At 31.2% G+C, this 20,752-nt stretch overlaps 1 protein-coding gene across 2 annotated transcripts in view; it reads right to left on the reverse strand.

The window, feature by feature from the left end:
- The window catches only part of LOC145322724 (kelch-like protein 26), a 40,433-nt gene extending 20,004 nt beyond the window's left edge, over window positions 1–20,429 (reverse strand). Inside the window, exons 1-4 of one of the 2 annotated variants that reach the window (XM_080164954.1) lie at window positions 20,313–20,429; window positions 18,927–19,001; window positions 18,597–18,647; window positions 17,784–17,867 (exon numbers count right to left, since the gene is read on the reverse strand). In XM_080164954.1, coding sequence (XP_080021080.1) covers window positions 17,784–17,867; window positions 18,597–18,647; window positions 18,927–19,001; window positions 20,313–20,363 — 261 coding nt within the window. In that variant the 5' untranslated portion in view covers window positions 20,364–20,429. Of the gene's footprint in view, window positions 1–17,783; window positions 17,868–18,596; window positions 18,648–18,926; window positions 19,002–19,719; window positions 19,761–20,312 lie in introns of those variants that run through there. The other variant, XM_080164955.1, reaches the window with a different exon arrangement.
- Between the last annotated feature and the right edge of the window lie 323 nt (window positions 20,430–20,752).

The raw sequence follows: 20,752 nt of genomic DNA on the forward strand, positions 1-20,752 counted from the left end.
TTTGTCTTGTTTTTGTGTGTTTGTTTATTAATTTAACTTTAACATCAGGTTTTATTATATTGGATACTGAGTAGCCCCGCAGGGTTAGGGCACTACATGTAATATCCCAATAAGGGTTAGAGCCCTCCACAGGGGTTTAAAATAAGAAAAACTAATCCTCCCTCATTTTTATTTTATTTCGAAAATTAGGGAAAGGGATGCAGTACTCGATAGTTGAGGGAAAGAACAACTTTCTGTTCAAAAGTAAAAAGGTAAAAAATAAGATACTTAAGAACAGCAAACTGCATTGAGGTAAAATTTATAAAATGAACAATCAAATCTGGAGTTATACATAGAAAGTAAGACAGACGTACTTTTTAATTATAGAGTAGCTGTCCTATTAAAAATATCTTGCTAGACAAATGTTAATATTAAAAATGATGAATTTGAAAACTTTCGCCTCTGATGATAGACAAAAAAGTTGCTTCAAACGATAAATTTTACAAAATAATTTTAAGGTTCTTTATATTTTGAGTTTCAAAATATAAAATTTGTATTTTATATTTTGAAGCTATATAAAAACTATAGAAGTAAGAGAGAAAATAATTTTGTGTTAGAGAAGATCATATAGACAGATACGAAGCTTTACAAATTGTCTCAAAAAATCAGCTATATGATGTCATAAAAATGAAAGATTATCCATCTCTTTTTTAGGGGTTTTCTTTTCAACTTCTCCTCTAATCCCTCATTTTATGACGTCACATGGCTGTTTTTTGAGACACTTTGTGAAGCTTCGACAGCTGAAAGTCAAAACACAGCTACTAACAAAGTAGCTTCGCTACAAGAAATAAAAAAAATATGAAAACAAAGTAATATATTTGATAAATTTATTCCATATAAGTTCATTCCTTTAAGGGAAGCTTTGTATATGTTTTTGTATATGTTTTTGAAATATTTAAAGATGTCGTTTAAATGCTCTTTTTTGTTGGATTAAAAAATATTTAATGTAGACACCACGACTTCCTTTAGGCTAGTTCAATCTTATTAGGACATGGGTTTCATTCAGCAAATCTAAGATTTTTTAAAGATGAATTGGTTAGTCTATAATTTGAGATATCTATAGATTTCTTAGGTAAGGCTTTAAATCAATAGGATGATTCAAACATGCTGAAATTAAGATAGCAATTATACATAAAGAACGTACGGGCAAACATTAAACTTAGAAGAGTTTCGTTCTTAAAATTCTATTTTTTTAAATTTAGCTGTTCTTACATGCTTCTTAAAACCAATGTTGAACTAATTTTAGTTTCCTTCTAAATATTATAGAAAATTTTAACAGTTAAAAACCTATAAAGATTAACTGTAGTGGGCATCAATGATGCAAAGAAGGCAAACGATGTCTGTTTGTCTGTCTGTTCGTCTGAAGCTTAAGATCTTAGTAACCGCCTAACCGATTAGACGCTAATTTTCAGGGATTACACCCCTCCACCTAAAATGTCGCCCCCCCCCCACAAAAATTTGTTTTCTTTAATCATTCTCTTATCCTTTATACCCCTGGTGTTTACAAATGTTGACATATTTTACTAGAAAGTTAATGAAAGAAAAATAAAATAATAGATGTTTGATTAAAGTGTGAAAAAATTGCAATAAAATCTATAGTACAATAAACATTTTGGCGTATTCCCTCAAAGCGTCTAGTTGAGCAGTAAACCCCTCCCCCTTCCCTTATTTCAACAATAAATCTAAAATAGAGGGTGGGGAGGTTTAGTTGTTCATTTGTTTGTTAATTACTTTAGGACAGCTTAGGTTAGATTATAGCATTAGGTTACCCAACGGGAATAAGGCTCCCGTTATTTGTCTTTATTTTCACTTTTATCAAAAAATAAGGGGGGAGAGGTGGGTGTTCGAAAGTTACTTTTAATTTTATGAATAGAAATTGATTGTAGATTCAACCAAAAAAAAACAATGGACCAATTGCACTGGGACTACATCTAGTAAGATGGCAAAAATAATTATAAAATAAATTTCTAATGCAAAGCTTTTCTATGTCTAGGTTCGGTCTGACTTAGCTCTTGGCGTTCAATTATGAATGCTAGAATTGCCCTATTGATTTCAAGCATGATTATTTTAAGTACAATTAAGAAAGCGTGACTGTCACCAATTTATTTGCATAACTTGTTATATAATATAATTATCATATTGATTTTTGGTGCAACTTGTTATGTAATATAATTATCATATTTATTTTCGACTCATCACTATTGTATTTACACGACATTTTAAGTTCGTTTGTCTAACTTAAGAAAATTGTCATTCCTTTTTTAACAGAGTGCAAGAGTTATAAATAGAATTATATTCACGATGTGGCAATTATAAAGAATACTAATTTACTAAAATTAAGGGCTTTGCATTAACAGATTAGGTGTTTAAACACCAAGGACAACTAGAAAATTAGGAGCGTTTCTCAAAGTGTCTAGCGAGAACACAGTAATAGTGTCTGACTGATTATGACGTAACAAAAAAATTAGCCAATAAAGGCCACTATAAATTTTACCATTGGTCAATAACGGCCTCTCATTGGCTATTTTTTTTGTTACGTCATAATCAGTCAGACACTATTACTGTGTTTGTCTAGCGAGCATGGAACCCCAACTCCGTAATGTTAAAAGAAATTGAAAATAAGGGTTAGGGGTCATGTTTTCACGGAGGGATGGGACATTGGACTGTAAATTAAACTGGTACCAACTGATTAAATTTCGATTGGACGGTCTAAACTAGTAGCATCCAAATTTTTACACTAATAGTTTTGATCTACAGAAGGGTTAATTTTTTTTTTTTTTTATAATTGGGAGAGTAAATTAATGCAATTTATTGACTCATAACTTTAGATTCCATGTATTCTCCCCTGGATAAAAAAAATAAGATAATGTGCAGCTTCATGTTATGTATGGTTACGAAATAGAAGATTCTGCCAATTTCTCTGCAAAAATATAGCCCGTTCATATGCATATATTTGACCTTGTACCACCAGTGCTAAAAATTTGCATGATAATGCGAAACCCAAATCATGGAAGGAAATTTTATTTTGCGGAAAAATGGGTTTCACACATTTTTAGCACAATTTGAGTATTTTCTCTGCATGCTAAATCCTATTCGTGTAAAATAGTAAGGTTTTCTTTGGTTATTCTTTAAGATCTCGCTAACCACAAAACCGATTGAGTTCTCCATTGTAAGAAATCCTTGGATGATTTTAGGTCTTTTTACAAGATTAAGCATAAGGATGATTTTAGACTGCTTTCCTGTCCTTTCTTACCTAAATGCTGAAGGCGCAGCCTCTTTGTTTCTTATATAATACCAACAGTCTTATGATTTAACAAAAGTTATAGCTATTCTCGATTGACGAAAAAATGATAAGCAACATTTTTTTCAATTGCCATAACCATGTTTTTGAACCTAGTGCTTAGCTTCAATATTGGCAATGATTCATGCTTTTTACCAAAAATTTCACGAAAAGTTCATAGAAATTTTTCGTCAGGAATAGAGTTACAGGGTTTAGAAAACAACCTTTTCTCTAATACTTTTTTAGACACTAGCGGCTACGCTCCTAGAGGCCTCTAGTGGCACTTTGAATGTTTTTTTATTTCAAACGATATTACACATGTTAACAATTTTTTTCAGATTTCTTCTATGTTGCGTTGAAGTCTCTAGAAAAATATATTTTTTAAAAATTGATTTTTGTGATTTCTCTTGGGAGGGTGGTGGTATCCTCCCCCAAAATAGTTATTAACCTTCCCGGGACCTATGAAAAGCTACCCTGTTAAGGAGAACTCAATTGGTTCTGCGGTTAGCGAGATCATTCGGTACAGACAGACATCGTTCTACTTTATATTATAGATTAAAAAGTTAAAGAGTAGATGAGCTATTTAAAAGATACACAAAAAAGTAAAGTTTTCAAAGTGGCTCCAACTCCAAATTTAACTGAAACTAATAGAAGCCTATAACTGTGACTGATATGAAGCTTACCTAATTTCAATATATTTTTCCTTTCTCTTTTCGTTCATACGTGTTTGTGTGCTCGCGCGCCAAAAATCATGCATCGTGGGTCAGGGAGGGAGGGAAAAATTATACTAGTACCCAAAGTTACTTTCTCTTATTCATGGGCTCAAAATGTTCGGGTACTTTATTTTAGTGGTTTTCAAACGAGTAGTGTCCAAACTTATCAACCAATAATATAAATCAACAGAAGGGGTTATATTGTTATCATCACTTGTAATGCATAATTATTTCCATTGTCGTATCCCTTTAGATCCCTGAAAATAAGTGCTCATTTTCAGCAAGAGATCAGTTTTTACGAGAAATTTATGCATATTCAGGACGCGTTTTTAAAACCTTTTAAAGTCAGTAATCACATAACAATTTCCTAGTTGAATAGCTAAATATGTTGTTGAGATTAGAAGCCTTTAGAAATCGGCTCTAAGGTCGCAATAACCTAACGTGAAACTGATATATTTAAAAGCGAAACTTTTTTACAAGGGCTCGGCAGCAGCGCGTCAGTCGCATACAAGCCTCAGATCAGGGAAATCAAACTTTTACAATCTTAAAAATCAACTGGAAGTCTAAACCTGGCCCAAATATAGCAATCCCTCTTTTCAATATTCCAAACGGTTCTAAAGAGGATTAGTCGGTATTTTATATATCTATAATACAAAGTAGAACGATGTCTGTCTGTCCGTCTGTCCGTCTGTCTGTCCGTCTGAAGCTTAAGATCTCAGTAACCACTGAACCGATTGGGCTCTACTCTTCAGGGAATATACCTACTGGTCCTGTGATGGTTTTAAGCTATTTTCTTGGGGGGTGGGACACCCCCAACCCCCCCAAAAAATGAAAAATACCCCCCCCCCCAAAAAAAAAAAATTTTTTTTTTACTTTTTCTTTTAAAATCTAAAATACGAAAAATTAGGTTGATCAAACCTCTTGGGGCAAAGCCCCTAGAGGCTAGGGGCGAAGCCGCTAGTAAGGTAATAAAAGAACACAATTTCTGAAATTAGATTTCTAATTTGAGTACGTTCATTTAAAGCATTTTCAAAAAAGCATACTTAATATGTAATGTATTTATTATTAATGCCCAAAAGCTTAAAAAAGAGTTTCACAATCTTTCAATTCATTGGGGCTAAAGTTTAGATTTGAAATGACATAGAAAGATTAAATAGAAGCATTGTTGAAACAAACTAGCGGTTTCGCCCCTAAACCGAAAGGCATTGTACTTAAAGACGGTATTAAAGGACAGATAATAGCATAAATACATCTTGGGATATAAAGGAATCTAAACTAAAATCATAAATTTATTTTAAAATGTTAATTAATTCAAATCATATTATATAAAATGTATTAGGATATTTTATGAATTTGTGAAATTTTTGGCTTTTTATCAGAAGCATTTTATTATTTAAATATCAAAAGAATGTCCACACAAAATATTAAATTTTTAGTGGAAATTATTCTGCTTTTTACAAAATTGCACGAAATAAGACTGATATGACTAAATAAAAGTTTCAGTGTAAAGCACATCAAAATATATCAATAATTTTTTTTAAATATTGTTAAGTTGTAAGCTGTAAATATGATTGTCCTTTAAAATCTCGTAAACACCGTTTTAAGGGCGGCTAGCAATAGTATTTTTTAAAAACTTTTAAAATAAGAGAAAACCTTCAAAAATGTCCTAAGAGCGAGCCACTAATTACTAGGGGCGAAGCCTATAGAATAAAAAACAATTATGACATATAAGCAGAAGCTTTGAAATTTGTTTGGATTTTATTCGTATATTTTGTAACAACGAATTCACACGTTAATGAACAGTTAACAAAAACAATTATTTTCCCGTGTATTTTTTTCTTCCCATGGATAAAGTATTCAGATTTTGCCTGGCATGTTATATATACCAACTATAGACAACAAACCCTTGATTACACGATCCTTGTCTGCAAGTCTTAATATTTTGGGTATAGTCCCTTTCGTGGCAACGCACCTTAAGGAGCGATTCTTCGTATTTTTCACAGGAGCTTTTTCCTATTTCTAGCTTCTGCGGAGGGCTCTAGCCTTGCGGGGCCAATTGCCTAACCCTGTGGGATAATCACCTAACCAAGTATAACCTAACCTAACCTATAAAAAGATATTTTAAATATACGACGAATCGTGCCTGGCGTTGTCACGAAAGGGACTATATTTTCTCTTATTTTTTTGTAGGGTCTCTGAGAAAGCAGTAGAAGGTATCTCTTTATATCCTACTAATTATATTAAGTAGTAAGGTTTTTATGTCTCTAGCTTTTGATTACGCTATCTACTGTACCGATTGAGTTCTTCTTTTGTGAGAAGCTTCACATAGGTCAGGGGATGGTTTTAGACAATTCTATTTTTAGGTTTAAGTCTTAGGACGATTTTAGGCTTTTTTTCTTTCCTTTGATACCCCTTCGGATACAAGATTCCTAGATGCTAGGAGCAAAGTCATTATTGTTAAGTATTACACTAATGAAGCGCTGAAGCTGATTACCTACCCCTCTCTCCCTGATATCATATTGATTATGATTTTAATGGTTTAACTGTCGGCCGAGCTGTCAGGGAAAATTCTGACAAAGAAATTTTATTCTTTAAATTTTGAAAGATAAAATTTCTATGTGCTTTTTAATAAACTAGTGGCTCCGCCCCTTGCATAGGACTTCAAAAAATTGTGGAGAGATCTTTCACTTATAAAATTTTGATTGTATTAACTAAGTAAGTCATATGAAAAAAAACTTATTTAAAATTGACGTTTTTGATAATAATTTGTCAAGCTCCTAAATTATGGCTCAAGATTTTAGAAAATGTCCATTAACTATTAGAGTAGTCAGTAACTGTCAAACGTACCCGGGATAAGACAATGGCCTATAAATTGATGTACATCCCCAATGATGATAAACAAATTACCCCTTCTGTCGATTACAATTAGTGGTTGAAACGTTTGGAAACTTAACTTAATGAACCAAAATTCCAAAAAGTTCCCAAAGTTATTGGGCCAACGAATAAAAAAACGTTATTATAAAACTTTGGGTACTAACAAACAGCCCAATGTCCTCTCCCTCCCTGTCAAACAAACGTACGAACACAAAAATGTAATAAAAAAGATATACGTTAAATAAACAAATACTAATAAATAAGTTTTTGTGGTTAAAATATTGATTATCACTAATGATAAAATTTATTTAATGATAGATTTCTAATAAATTATTTTTCTTCGCTTTTTTTGCTTTCACTTAATTCTCACAGATGTTAGTTTGGAAGCGCTGCTACTCTATAATTTATGTAAATAACTGTACGTCATATTGTGGAATAAATATGTTTATTATGAGAATAGCGTTTTTATATTAACATTTAAAGTTAAATAGTAAATAAACCAAAAAATGGTTGGTTACTTGATTTTTAAAATGGTGGTTCCTTGAAAAATTATGTACAAATTATTATATCATTTTAATTTAAGCATAGTATTTCTATGATTACTTGCAATGTAAGTTCATCCATGTTAAGCATTTTGGAGATTAGGTAATTTTCTACAAATCAAAATATAAATTTTAATTTTTGTTTAGACTTGTTTATCTAATTGTAGCAACTGCGACCCTACCATTTAGGGAAGGCAGGGCTGTAAAATTTACTAAAATCATTCAAAGACCTATAATTAAACTATTTAGAGACCTATGTAAAGCTTTTATAAGATGAAAAACTCTATTAGTGGTTCGCAATATCCTAACGGACAAACAAAACAACGTTAAAAGCGATATGTTAACGTTCGTTTGTCATATTGTCTGAAATATTGAGATTCTCTTTTCTGGATGTTGTCATCCTTATTAATGTGAAAACTGTAAATTTGTATAATTAGAAAATTATAGTAATTATCTTTTCTTGGTATTAATTCTTGAAAATTATAAGATTATTAACAAAATTACCAAAGTAACAGGATGTTTGTCTGTTTAATTGTCTGTCAGTGTGCCTGTACTAATATTAACCGACAGGACCGATATTGCTCTCCTTTACCAGGGAGGGAGGGGGTATTGGGCTGTTTATTACACAAGTCCCCAAAGTTTTATAATAACGCACGTTTTCTTATTGGTTGATTTTTGAACTTTGGGGACTTTTATAGAATTTTGATTAGTTGGTTCATTCCATAAAGTTGAATATCCAATCGTTTAAAAGGGGATATTTTGTGAATCATCATTGGATATATATATCAATTTATCGGCCATTTTCTTATCCCTTTACATTAAAGATTCTTATACATCCTGTGTAAGTTAAAATAGTTATTAGAAGATCATCATTTAACAGACCTTTGTATATCTATCTTGGTAGAATGACAATAATAACATACCTAACTTTTTATTATAAGATTCTACCTATTGTTTGTATAAAGTGATAAAATCTTGCATGCCTATTAAATTTAGATATCATCACAAGTATGTAATTTAATAAGCAAAGCTTCCCTTCATGTATTACACGTATGTCTGTCTGTCTGTCTGTCTGTCTCTCTCTGTTTCTCTCTCTCCCCCCACTCTCTCTCTCTCTCTCTCTCTCTCTCTCTCTCTCTCTCTCTCTCTCTCTCTTTGTAACGATCTAGATAAAAAAGACTTCATACAAGAAAAATGACTAATGATAGGCCAATACACAGACTAAATTACCAACGGCAGGCCAGTACGACGTCATTTTTATAGGTACTATAAAGCTTATTCTATCTAATTTTAGCTCCTTCAATATTTAGAGTAGGGTGAATGCCATGGCCATAAACACGCACAAATAGTTACCTTGTACGGTGCGTGTATAAACAATTTGATGCTTTTCAAAACTATCCCTTCTCTTTTCCCTCATTAATCTATTTACCCCTAACAGTCATCTTTGCCAGTAATAACGAAATTTGTTCTCGCATTTTTTAAATAATTATTTCCTCTACTACATGTTAATGGATCTTATTATCCTTGTTTTATCGTGCATGCAATTTAAAGATAAATATCAAATGATCGCATATTGTAACCCGCTAGAAAAGTGGTATTGCTATCAAATATATTCTTTATATATGAAATGCTATGAACACAAAACCCCAGGGGTCTTAAGGGATAAGACAATTAACCTAATTTATTTATTCAAGCAAATGAGATAACGTGTTTATAAAACTTATGGTTGCAGTGAAATTTACATGTAATTGTCCCTTCCCTACATGCAAAGGCTTCCATAGACCACTTTCCAGGCCTTAGCTTTTCCACTTCTAGAGGTGTTTCATTTATTTTGTAGGTTTCAATTTTTCACTGTCTGTATAGAGCTAAATAAAAATCCTCTCTTTTATTTTATCTTCCTGGGAGACCATATCCTAGTGCTGTATTTGCCCCACTGTGAAATATATGCAAAACACACAATAAGGATATTGCCAAATAAATGCTTTGTTTCTAAGATTTATAATCATGCACCTTTTTAATGCAGGCACGTGCACAGGAATTTTAAATGCACTTTTATGTGGGTCATCATTAAGTTGATTGGTGTTGTAAAAAATCCGTCAAATTACCACTTAAATAATCAGCTAGGCCTCTTTTTTTACAATGTATTTTTTTAGGTTTAGAACTGGAGGGGGTGCCCTTTAAGTTATGATTCGCCTACTGGCCTCTAGGGGCATACTGACTAATTGTTTTAAAGATTCTAAACCTTACAAAACATTTCATTCCATCATACATCTTATCCCAACACACAATATTTTTAAATTTGGAGATTAATTGAATTTAAAAATGTAGAAATGTACCGTGCTAATATTTTTTTTAAACGGACCTAATTATGCATTGTTTTGCAACAAAGAACAATAACAAGTTTAGATAAATAAATATTATTTTATCTAATGTAAATTTTAATTGATTACGTTAGAAATGAAGCATATTTTGTCTCAAATTGAAGAAAATATGCTAGATAGTCGACTTATAACCAGCAATAAACATAACCAATAAATACATGCAACGCAATTCTGATAATAATTGGACACTGCTAGTTTGAACCAACCAATCAATATTCAAAGTTTGGAGCCAACGAATAAGTTAACATGGCTATGAACTTTGAATAACAGTGTAATTTACAGTCTAATGTCCCCTTCCACCCTGTAATCTGTCAAATGCAGCCCCGGCTCAAAAATCGAGGAATTGTGTCAAAACTGTCAAAAGGCACCAACAGGAAGGTGAAAAATTACTTCCCAAAAGAAAGGATTTAGTCAGGCATATTTCAAAGTAATTGGATGTTTGTTTGTGTGTTTGTCTATTAGTGCAATCTCTGAAATGGCGGACAACAATATTAGATGGGTAGATAATGTTTTTTTTTATTATTATGATGGCGAAAACAGCATTTTCGTATACAACAGTCCAATGTCAAACAGAAATAAATTATCTGTGTTTATGTGCAAAATTTAGCGAAAATCAGAAACAAAGAAAAAAAGTAAACTTTAATTTTGATATGACTTAAAATAGCACAAAAATTCAAACCACCTCCCTTAATTCTAATTTTAAAGAAATAAAATCCAAATAAAATTTGAGATTTCTAAAAACAATTTAGTTCTTTAAGGAATAAATTTGAAATAGTTTTTCTTCACATAAACTAACCTACCCCCCCCCCCCCCACCCTGTATGCCTAAAAGTATTATTTTTAAATTGCATGATTTTCTTTTATTAAATAACCTTTGACTTTATAAGTCTTTTGTTAGTGCCCGGCCCGACAAAAACAAGGATATTACTGTCAATAGGATTCGCAGCAAGGATAATAATAATGTTTCCACATAATTTGAAAAGCGTAGCAGCTGTATAATCGATACCAGAAAGTCCGTAGGTTCATTTAAAACATAATAATTTTCTAAATTTTTGACAGTTTTATGATCTAATTATCCTATTCATCTAATTTTTGGAATAATGATTCCCAGGACTACAAGGTGCAATGTTTTAAGCAAAGCAAATAAAAAATTCTAAAGATTTGACGTACATAACTTATTAGTAGCGAAGCTACTCTATAATTCGAAATGTCCGTCCGTCCGTCCGTCTGTCCGTCCGTCTGTCCGTCCGTCTGTCCGTCCGTCTGTCCGTGTAAGACAGAATAGGGGAAACGTGATTTTCTCGGCTCCTATTAAAGATAGACAGATGAAATTTTTTGACAACATTCCCATTATTAAGGAGCACAATTAACTATAAAACATCAAGGGCGGTCGGACCCCTTTTTAGCAGGTTTTAGGCTATTTTTGTATGTTTCACATTTTTCTCCATATCTTCAGTGTTTATAGTCCGATTTTCAAAATTTTTTCAGTTATTGATATCAAAATTAAATTTCCTGTCGTTTACAGAAAGCAACCATGACGGCCACACTGCCATTTTGCAGGTTTTAGGCTATTTTTGTATTTTTCACATTTCCACCATATCTTCAGTGTTTATGGTCCAATTTTCAAAATTTTTTCAGTTATAGATATGAGAAATAAATTTCCCGTCGTTTAAAGAAAACATCCATGACAGCCAGACTGCATTTTTGCAGGTTTTAGGCTATTTTTGTATTTATCACATTTTTCTCAATATCTTCAGTGTTTATGGTCCGATTTTCAAAATTTTTTCAGTTATACATATCAAAATTAAATTTCCCGTCGTTTAAAGAAAACAACCATGGCGGTCAGACTGCCTTTTATCAGGTTTTTGGCTATTTTTATATGTTTTACATATTTCTCCATATATTTGGTGTTTTTGGTCCAATTTTCAAACTTTTTTGGGATAAATACACTTTAAATCTACTTTTACGTATTTCCATCCACGATTTTTGTGCTTCGCTACTTATGGATGTTGTCATCCTTGTTTATATAGTAACTACGGTAGCCAAAAGTATGCCAGAACGCCGTAGGAAGTGTTAAAAAGGATGTTAATACGCCGGGGTAGGCATTGGAGTGTGCATTAACTTCCACATATGTATTATATTATCATTAGAGTAAGGACGAGCTTTATGTAACTATACCCACGGGGTGGTAATTTAAATTGGGTCTTTGGATATCAGCCAATAGCGTAGGAAATCTAAACACAGCCAAGTCGCTACAAACAAGCAGAAAACAATTTGCTAGCAGACGAAAAAGTTTCCAACCACTTGGATAGGTAGTTGTCTGGGTTATAAATCTATTATATTATCAATTCATAAGAACTGCATAATATTTCCATACAATAATTCGAAATGTTGCTAGGCGTATATGAAACACCTTAAGATTGATATTTCATGCTAAAGTGATCTCACACCAAGCAATTTATTTACCAATTTCCACACTATCAATTCCTTAACACCTACCCTGTTGATTATGGAACTAATATGCTGACATACAATTTCAATGGTTGATCTTATAACATTTTAATTAAACGTATCGACAAGGCTAGAATATCTATATAAAATATCCTATAAAAGCTAATTTGTCTAATAACAATTTTGACAATGCTTCCAATTTTGGGAGTAATTGCTTTAACTGAAACTCTTGGTATGCTACCAATATGCAACTTCAAGGGTTTATGTCGATAATATGGCTTTAATAAAAAGTTGTAGAAGCTGACATAATATTGACATGCTACTTTTGAAATATTTTTTTCATCATGGCTTTGAAACCGATTATCATCTGATTGATTATAGCTGTTTCTGAGCTATACTTAAAAATCATGTATTGCATCCGCATCGTATCATTGTCATTTTCTTACTTATACATAGAGAAAATTATTATCTTTAAATTAATTCCAATTTTTTAACTTGTTGAAATTGGTATCTTTAGTTTCTTATGATCAAAAAACATTTTATATAACTTTTGAGTACCCTTCTTGTCTGCATTTTTCGGTTTTCTAAAATTAAGCTTAACGAAATAAAAAGACAACATCGTAAATTCGATATTGATCAGGGTTCTCAAGGGATAAGACAAAGGACGATAAATTGATATAATGTACATCATCAATGATGATAAACATTATTACTCATTTAGTATATTAGAATTATTGGTTAAAAAGTTTGTACACTTCATTTTATTCATGTCTGAACCATCCAATCAGAGTTTAATAAATATATTCCTGACAATTAAAAACTTTGGGTACTATAGTAATTTAAGTTTATTTGCCCCCTTGCTTTCTTGGATTTCTTAATTTCAGGATTTAAGACCTTACTAGTAATTTTTACAAACAGTTAGACAGACCGACATATATGGCTTGTAGACAGCTGTGTTACTAAAATTGAAAAAAGTTGTAAAAGAATAAATTACACGCTTGTTGACTGTTACATCATATATTTTTTTCAGTGGCAAAGCTATCATAAAACTGCGGTCAGTCTGTTCGTCTGTTTCCCTTTTTTATTACAGGGCGATAAATAATAATATAAAGTCTAGTTGGAGTTCTGTAAACAATCCAATATTTTCAATAGCAAAGCTACTCTATAACTAAAAAAGTTTGTTCGTTCTTTTGGAATAAAATTTCTTGAGATAGATGAGATAGACTTATTAAAAATATTTTGGAGATTATCTATTGACTTTTTAAATTTTTAAAATGAGTGTCTGCGCTTTGATTTTTTCACCCTTTTTTATTGTTTTTTATCTGCGCTAACTATGGATACAACTTACTTAGTTGTATAAATAACAAAGATGTTTATTATTCATAAATAAATATACAGTGAAGCATATGAAATGCTCATCTACCTATTATATAAAGTAGTAAGCTTTTTTGTCTGTAGCGAAGGATCTCGCTAACTGTTGAACCAATATGGTTCTCATTTACAGTGAATATTCATTTAGAACCAGGGAAGTTTTTAATCATTTCGGGGGAGGGTATTTCCACCCTCTCAATAAAAATACACCCCAAAAAAAACATTTCTTTTACTTTTTTTTTCAAATTCAAATCGAAAATGGGGATGGATCTCGACATAAGTGACCCTAGAGGCTTCTAAGGGCGTAATCGCTTGTTTAATGCAATATATAATGTTTGTTTGAAGCTTAAAATCTCGGTAACCACTTAACCGATTAAGCTTTACTTTTCTATTAGTCCTATTATTTTTATTAGCAACTCTCCAAAATAAAAAGTTTGTTTGTGATTCAATTACGGTATAAGAAAACTTTTCTTATTTATATCCAAACAAGTTTCATAAGCTATACTGCAAAATAACTGTTTTTTAAATACATATTTTTACATCTCTCTTTCTAGATATCATTATTTTAAAAACCTATATACAAACAATAAGGTGTGCATTCACTTCCACACATGTATCTCCTGATCAAATAAAAAGGAACAAAATTCAGGGATCTAAGGGATAAGATCAAATTAATGTTCATCAAGAATGATGATACACACATTTACTCATTCAGTGTAGATAACAATTAGTGGTTTAAACGCTTGGACACTTAACTTAATAAACCATCCAATCAAAATTCAATTAAAGTAACCAAATTTTTGAGCCGACGAAGAAGAAATATTATTATAAAACTTTGGGGACTTTTTAAAGAAACAGCCGTATGTCCCCCCATGCCAAATTGCAAATGGACTAAGAAATAATTAAAAGAAGAGCCCAGATAATAACCCGTAGGGGTAGGTCCACGCATAGGTTTTTAAAACCTAAAAAAAAGTAGAGTTCAAAAATACGCTTAATTGAAAGCATTAAATGATATACCTTTCATCTTCTCATCATTAAATTCCTTTTTTTTTATTTTTTGCTATTGTGTCCTCTTTTCTAATGTAAGATATTATACGGATAATATAATATGCAGAAGTGAAGGCCCACTATATTATGTACATACCCTTTAAAAACTAAAACAAGTATGATAATAAAAAAACAAGTGAAGCTCGAGAAAAAAAACATATGTGATACATATTACTTGAGCTAAATTTTTGACTGATATTAAAAATACACTGTGTCAAATTTAATGTATTACTAATTGTAACTTATCCTATTATTTAAAGTAGTCTGATTTTTTTGTCTGAATCCTCAGATTTTAATAATTATTGAACTTGATCAAATTTCTTTTTGGGGAATCTTTACATGAGTCTCTAGATGGTTTTAGGCTATTTTTCTCTGTTCTCTGTTTATACTTGAGATGCTTTGAGCAGTAGTCTAGACTTTGTATTTTTTGGATTTCCACATCAAAGACATAGAAATTCATTTAAAACTTAATGACAATAGGAAAAAATTTCTTGCCATTTCCAACCCTATTTCTTTTAATATGTTAGGGAAGATTTATTCATCTTTAATTGCACTTTCCCTGTTTCATTTGAATATTTTCCGTATGTTTCCTTGAAAAGTAAAATTGCAATTTCATGGCTGTTTTTCAAAAGAAGTTGTATCAACTTTTTTTTTTATAGCTAGCCGGTCCTTTTAGTAAGTAGTAGATGTAAAATTTTTCTAGAATTCAGATATGCAATCGGTTTTTTTGTAGACCTCTTATTTTTTAAGTAATTTAAGTTTAAAAAAAAAAATTAAGTCGATTTTAAGGTACTAAAATGCAACAAAAAAAAGAAAGAAAATGGCCATTATGAACAAAAATAGTAAGATCTTTAATTTGACACCTTACTTTTTCAATTCTGTCAGGTAATTATTGAAAAAATCGATTTTTTTAAACCCACGAGAATAAAAACTTTGAACTCAATTTTATCATTTCACAAGTAAAAAAATATGGGTTCATATATACCTTTAGAATCAGAAAAATATTACGAATCCATTGTAAGCAAAATTGAAAAAAAAGTTTACAATATAGTATATAAACTACAATAAAAGGAATTATATGAAAATATCATATTATATTGTACAGGCAACGTCTTAACTCTTTAATTGAGTATAAAAATGGGAAGGGGGTATAAAGGGGGTAAAGAGGGGGTAAAAAAGGGAAGACGATAGTGTTGCCAGAACAAAAAATACAATTGGCCATATTTTAATTTTTTAATTTTTTTACTTTTTTTCAATTTTGCTTACAATGGATTCGTAATATTTTTCTGATTCTAAAGGTATATATGAACCCATGTTTTTTATGTCTGTTTGAAAAAATATTTAGGTCTAAAGTTTTTATTAAACCGAGGTTAAAAAAATAGATTTTTTCAATAATTACTCAACAGAATTTTAAAAGTAAGGTGTCAAATTAAAGATCTTACTATTTTTGTTCTTACTGGCCATTTTCTTCTTTTATTTTGTTGCGTTTTAGTACCTTAAAACCGACTTAATTATTTTTTAAAAAAACTTAAATTACTTAAAAAATAAGAGGTCTACAAAAAAAACCGATTGCATATCTGAATTCTATGAAAAATTTTACATCTACTACTTACTAAAAGAACCGGCTAGCTATAAAAAAAAAGTTGATACACCTTCTTTTGGGTTTTCATGTTTTCATATTTACCCATTTGGAAATCTTCCAACAATAGGCTTAATATGCATAGAGTGGTTAAACAGGGATCTAAGGGGATAAGACAATGTCAGAGAAATAGATGCACATAACCAATGATGATACACAAAATTACCCCTTCTGTAGATTACAATTATTGGTTTAAACGTTTGGACACTCAACTTTATGAACAAATCAAATTCAATAAAAGTCCCCAAAGTAGTTAAGCTAAAAAAAACTAAAAAGCATATACACATTCACATCTAACTACTATAGGTAGTTATCATGTAAAATTGTTGAATGTGTATCTAGAGGTTTTTAACTCTATTGTCACAAGCGTCCGGACGCGTCCAAATAAGTAGAATAGTTTATTTCGCAATTGAACCTCTCTCCATTGAAAAAAAAACTTTATTATAAGAATCAGAAATTTCAATCCTTGCGGGAACTTACCCTTTGACAATTTTGAACCTAACCTATCGTATTAAAGTTTTAAATTTTTTACTTCTTTAAAAGGTTAAAAATGATTTTCAGAATAATGTAAAATAAAATATCAAAAGATTATTTAAAAGACGTTTATATGTCAAGAATGATAACTTTTATTTAATGCCTTGTAAACCATTTAAATTTTATACGATACACGGTCAAAAGAATTGGACATAGTGTTTTTTTTCTGATAAAAATTGGGGTATAGTGGTTCGATGTTCAACTTTCTAAATCTGAGATCTAGCCCACCATTGTAATATTTGAAAAAAGTGCGAAAACTTGATTAGCATAAAATTTGCGAGAGATTGGGGCGAATCTTATAGTTAGTAGGGTGTCTATTCACTTCCGCATATTATCATATTAGCATATTCTTTGGAGAGACATTAGAGCAATTAAAATAGAGGAAATTTGTAATTTTAAGGTTGTTTCCAATGATAATCAATAATATTATCCCGTGTGTAAATTAAAATCATAGGTGGAAAAGCCAATCAATAAGTTTGTGTGTTTGTAAAACTTTGGGTACGAACCATTATTATTTACAGTCCAATGTCCACTCCCTCCCTGGATAGTAATTACACTGGATATTGGCAATTTGTGCCGGTGTAACTATTTGCAGTTCTGATGTTTTTAAATGTTATACATATGTGGAAGTGAATAAACACTATTTAGTATCTAACATTTAAGGATAGGTCAACCTATGTAATGGTATATTGAGTTATGGCTCAGAAATAATTCTAATACAGCCGAAATTTATTGGATTCAAATCCATACTAGAAGTTATATTCCAGTGTGACTTCGAAACCGACTAATATCCGCTGGATTAGAACCGGTTCTCAACAATCTGCATCTCATGTATAACAAAACTGGTTTTAAACTTTTATTTTTACATTTGAATATCAGCGGAAAGCTGTCTATAATACTTAACCATTCCTACCTTAAAAACTTGTCCATCTGCCCATAACTTAACATCCAGCAGTAGACCTTGCTGTCTTAGTATCTCAAGGCCATTTACAACATCCTAGGATAGTAAATATTTGATGTCATGCTATTTTATACCTTACATGGGAATCTCTTTATAGTGCCTCTAAAAAAAGGAAAAATTTAAAACTTTTGTCCGAAGTTTTCCTAATGACGTCATTTTAGAATAATCCATTACTCTTTTATAAAGTCTTTCATAAAACCTCTCTATATATGATTTATTTAAGGCTGAATTTCCGTGACCTTAGCAAAGCAACTAATAAAAATGGCCATTAATTAACTCCCTTCGGGAGTGGTTTTATGAAGAACTTTACAAAAGCAAACTTGTTCAAAATTTTAAATAAATAATTTTTGCTTTTCTTGTCATGATTATGCGGCAACTCCCAGGGGGTGAAAATTGAAATTGAAATTTTCAAATCTAATTTTCTCAAAAAGATCTATTTTGGTTTTACCTGGAATCATTATGGTTTTATGTCTAATTTCACCATACATAGGTCCCAGAGCTCGCCACTTACTTTTATCTTGATTCAATTGTAGCCTGGCGTGTAATATGACCTCATTCGGGATACTTAGGTCAAAAGTTTTTAAATCTATCCCCTGTTTTTAAAGACACTATAAAGAGCTTAACTACCATGACCATAAACATGGAGCTAGTGCATAGCTGAAGAAAACTCACACCAAAATTAAAACTTTAACGTGTTTATGTGCGCTGCACGCCGCTCCCTGAACAAATACTTTCCCTGGCTTTAAAATTGAAAAATCTGAATACCTGGAAATGTTCTATATCTGCAGGAAGATCACAGTTTTTATTCACCTGCATCTAGAAAAATAAAAAAATATAAATTATAAAAAGTAACAGAATGTCTGTGTATGTATATGTCTGTACTGAAGTATCTCGCTAACAATGTAGCTTCTCCATGGATTGCTTCCAAAAGAAATCGTCCATTGAAAAAAATCATCTTCCACGAAAACATTTTCTCTTATTTTTTTTCTTTAAAGTGCCCCTAAATGCCTCTAGAGGCAAGACAATAATAATAGAACAGCGGTCAACTAAGTAATGAAAAATTATGAAGACCTTTTCAGTAAATGTAAATAGTACCTGATTCCAGTTTTGGTTGCTGGATTTTGTCCTTGGGTCAGGGCTCATTGAAAGGGGCGGATCTTCATCACTACCCTAGAATTATTAATAGATAGATTAATAAGTGAATAGATAGATAGACAGACATACAATCAGAACGATAGATCTACACTTAAATAAAGGAATGGAACTTAATCAATATTTTATATAGCTACAGGCAGGTACATCTTTAGAAAGAATGATCGGAAAATAGTAAATTGAACGACAGAAAAACAGTAAGAAAATCAGATACAGACAAACATTTAGATAACAGACAAATAGACAAACAGATAGAAAAAAATACAGACAAACATACAGACAGACAGATAATCAAATAGACAGATAAAAAGACAGACAAACAAAAAAACAAAGAAATAGACAAACAGACAGACAAACAGACAGACAAACAAATAAAACAAAGAAATAGACAAACAGACAGACAAACAAAAAACAAAGAAATAGACAAACAGACAGACAAACAAATAAAACAAAGAAATAGACAAATAGACAGACAAACAAAAACCAAAGAAATAGACAGACTGACAGACAAACATACAGTAAAATAAACATTTAATCAAACAGGCAGACAAACTTATAAACAAACAAAAAACAAACTAACAGACAGAGACAAGCAGATTTTTGACTATAATAGTGACAAAAAATGCTTGTTGATCTGTTGACGTTGAGACAAAATTAGTTTAAGAATAGATACATTATTCAAACTGTCAGATAGACAAATATGTAGACAGACAAACAGACTAACAGATATTATTACCTTAACCATGATGGTGACAGAAAAAGCTTGTTGATCTGTTGAGACAAAATTAGTTTAATAATAGATACATTATACAAACTGTCAGATAGTCAAATATGTAGACAGACAGACAGACAAATATGTAGACAGACAGACAGACAAATATGTAGACAGACAGACAGTCAAATATGTAGACAGACAGACAGACAAATATGTCGACAGACAGACAGACAAATATGTAGACAGACAGACAGACAAATATATAGACAGACAGACAGACTAACAGATATTATTACCTTAACCATGATGGTGACAGAAAAAGCATGTTGATCTGTTGAAACACAATTAGTTAAATAATAGATACATTATACAAACTGTCAGATAGACAAATATATAGACAGACAGACAGACAAATATGTAGACAGACAGACAGACAGGCTAACTAATAATATTACCTTAACCATGATGGTGACAGAAAAAGCTTGTTGATCTGTTGAGACAAAATTAGTTTAATAATATTTAGATACATTATACCAACTGTCAGATAGACAAATATGTAAACAGACAGACAGACAAATGTGTAGACAGACAGACAGACTAACAAATAATATTACCTTAACCATGATGGTGACAGAAAAAGCTTGTTGATCTGTTGAGACAATCATTGTCAGGCCAACGTTAATGTTAACTTGGTTAATAAAATTTTATTGGGGGGTTAGTACATAGTTTCTGAAAAGAAGAGTAAATTGTTATTCAATAATAATATATTTAAATTTATTATAAATTCTTCATTTCATATTATATAATATCTGGAAAAATGAGAAATTAAGAAAATCATTAAAAGATTGAATAATCAGAAATTATTGCCATTTTTTTAAAAATTGTGTAATATAATTCATAACAATCTTTTCATTTTAAAATTATATTCATCGTAGATTTTCTTTAGAACGTTTGGATCATGAAAGAAAACGAAGTAGCGGGTTTCATCGTATTTTCACAGTAGCTTTTCTCCTATTTCTAGCCCAATACGGTGGGCTCTAACACTACGGGGCAA

This window comes from Acartia tonsa, chromosome 6 (genome assembly GCF_053477335.1).
Source record: "Acartia tonsa isolate MP-2025a chromosome 6, ASM5347733v1, whole genome shotgun sequence".
Classification (NCBI taxonomy): domain Eukaryota; kingdom Metazoa; phylum Arthropoda; class Copepoda; order Calanoida; family Acartiidae; genus Acartia; species Acartia tonsa.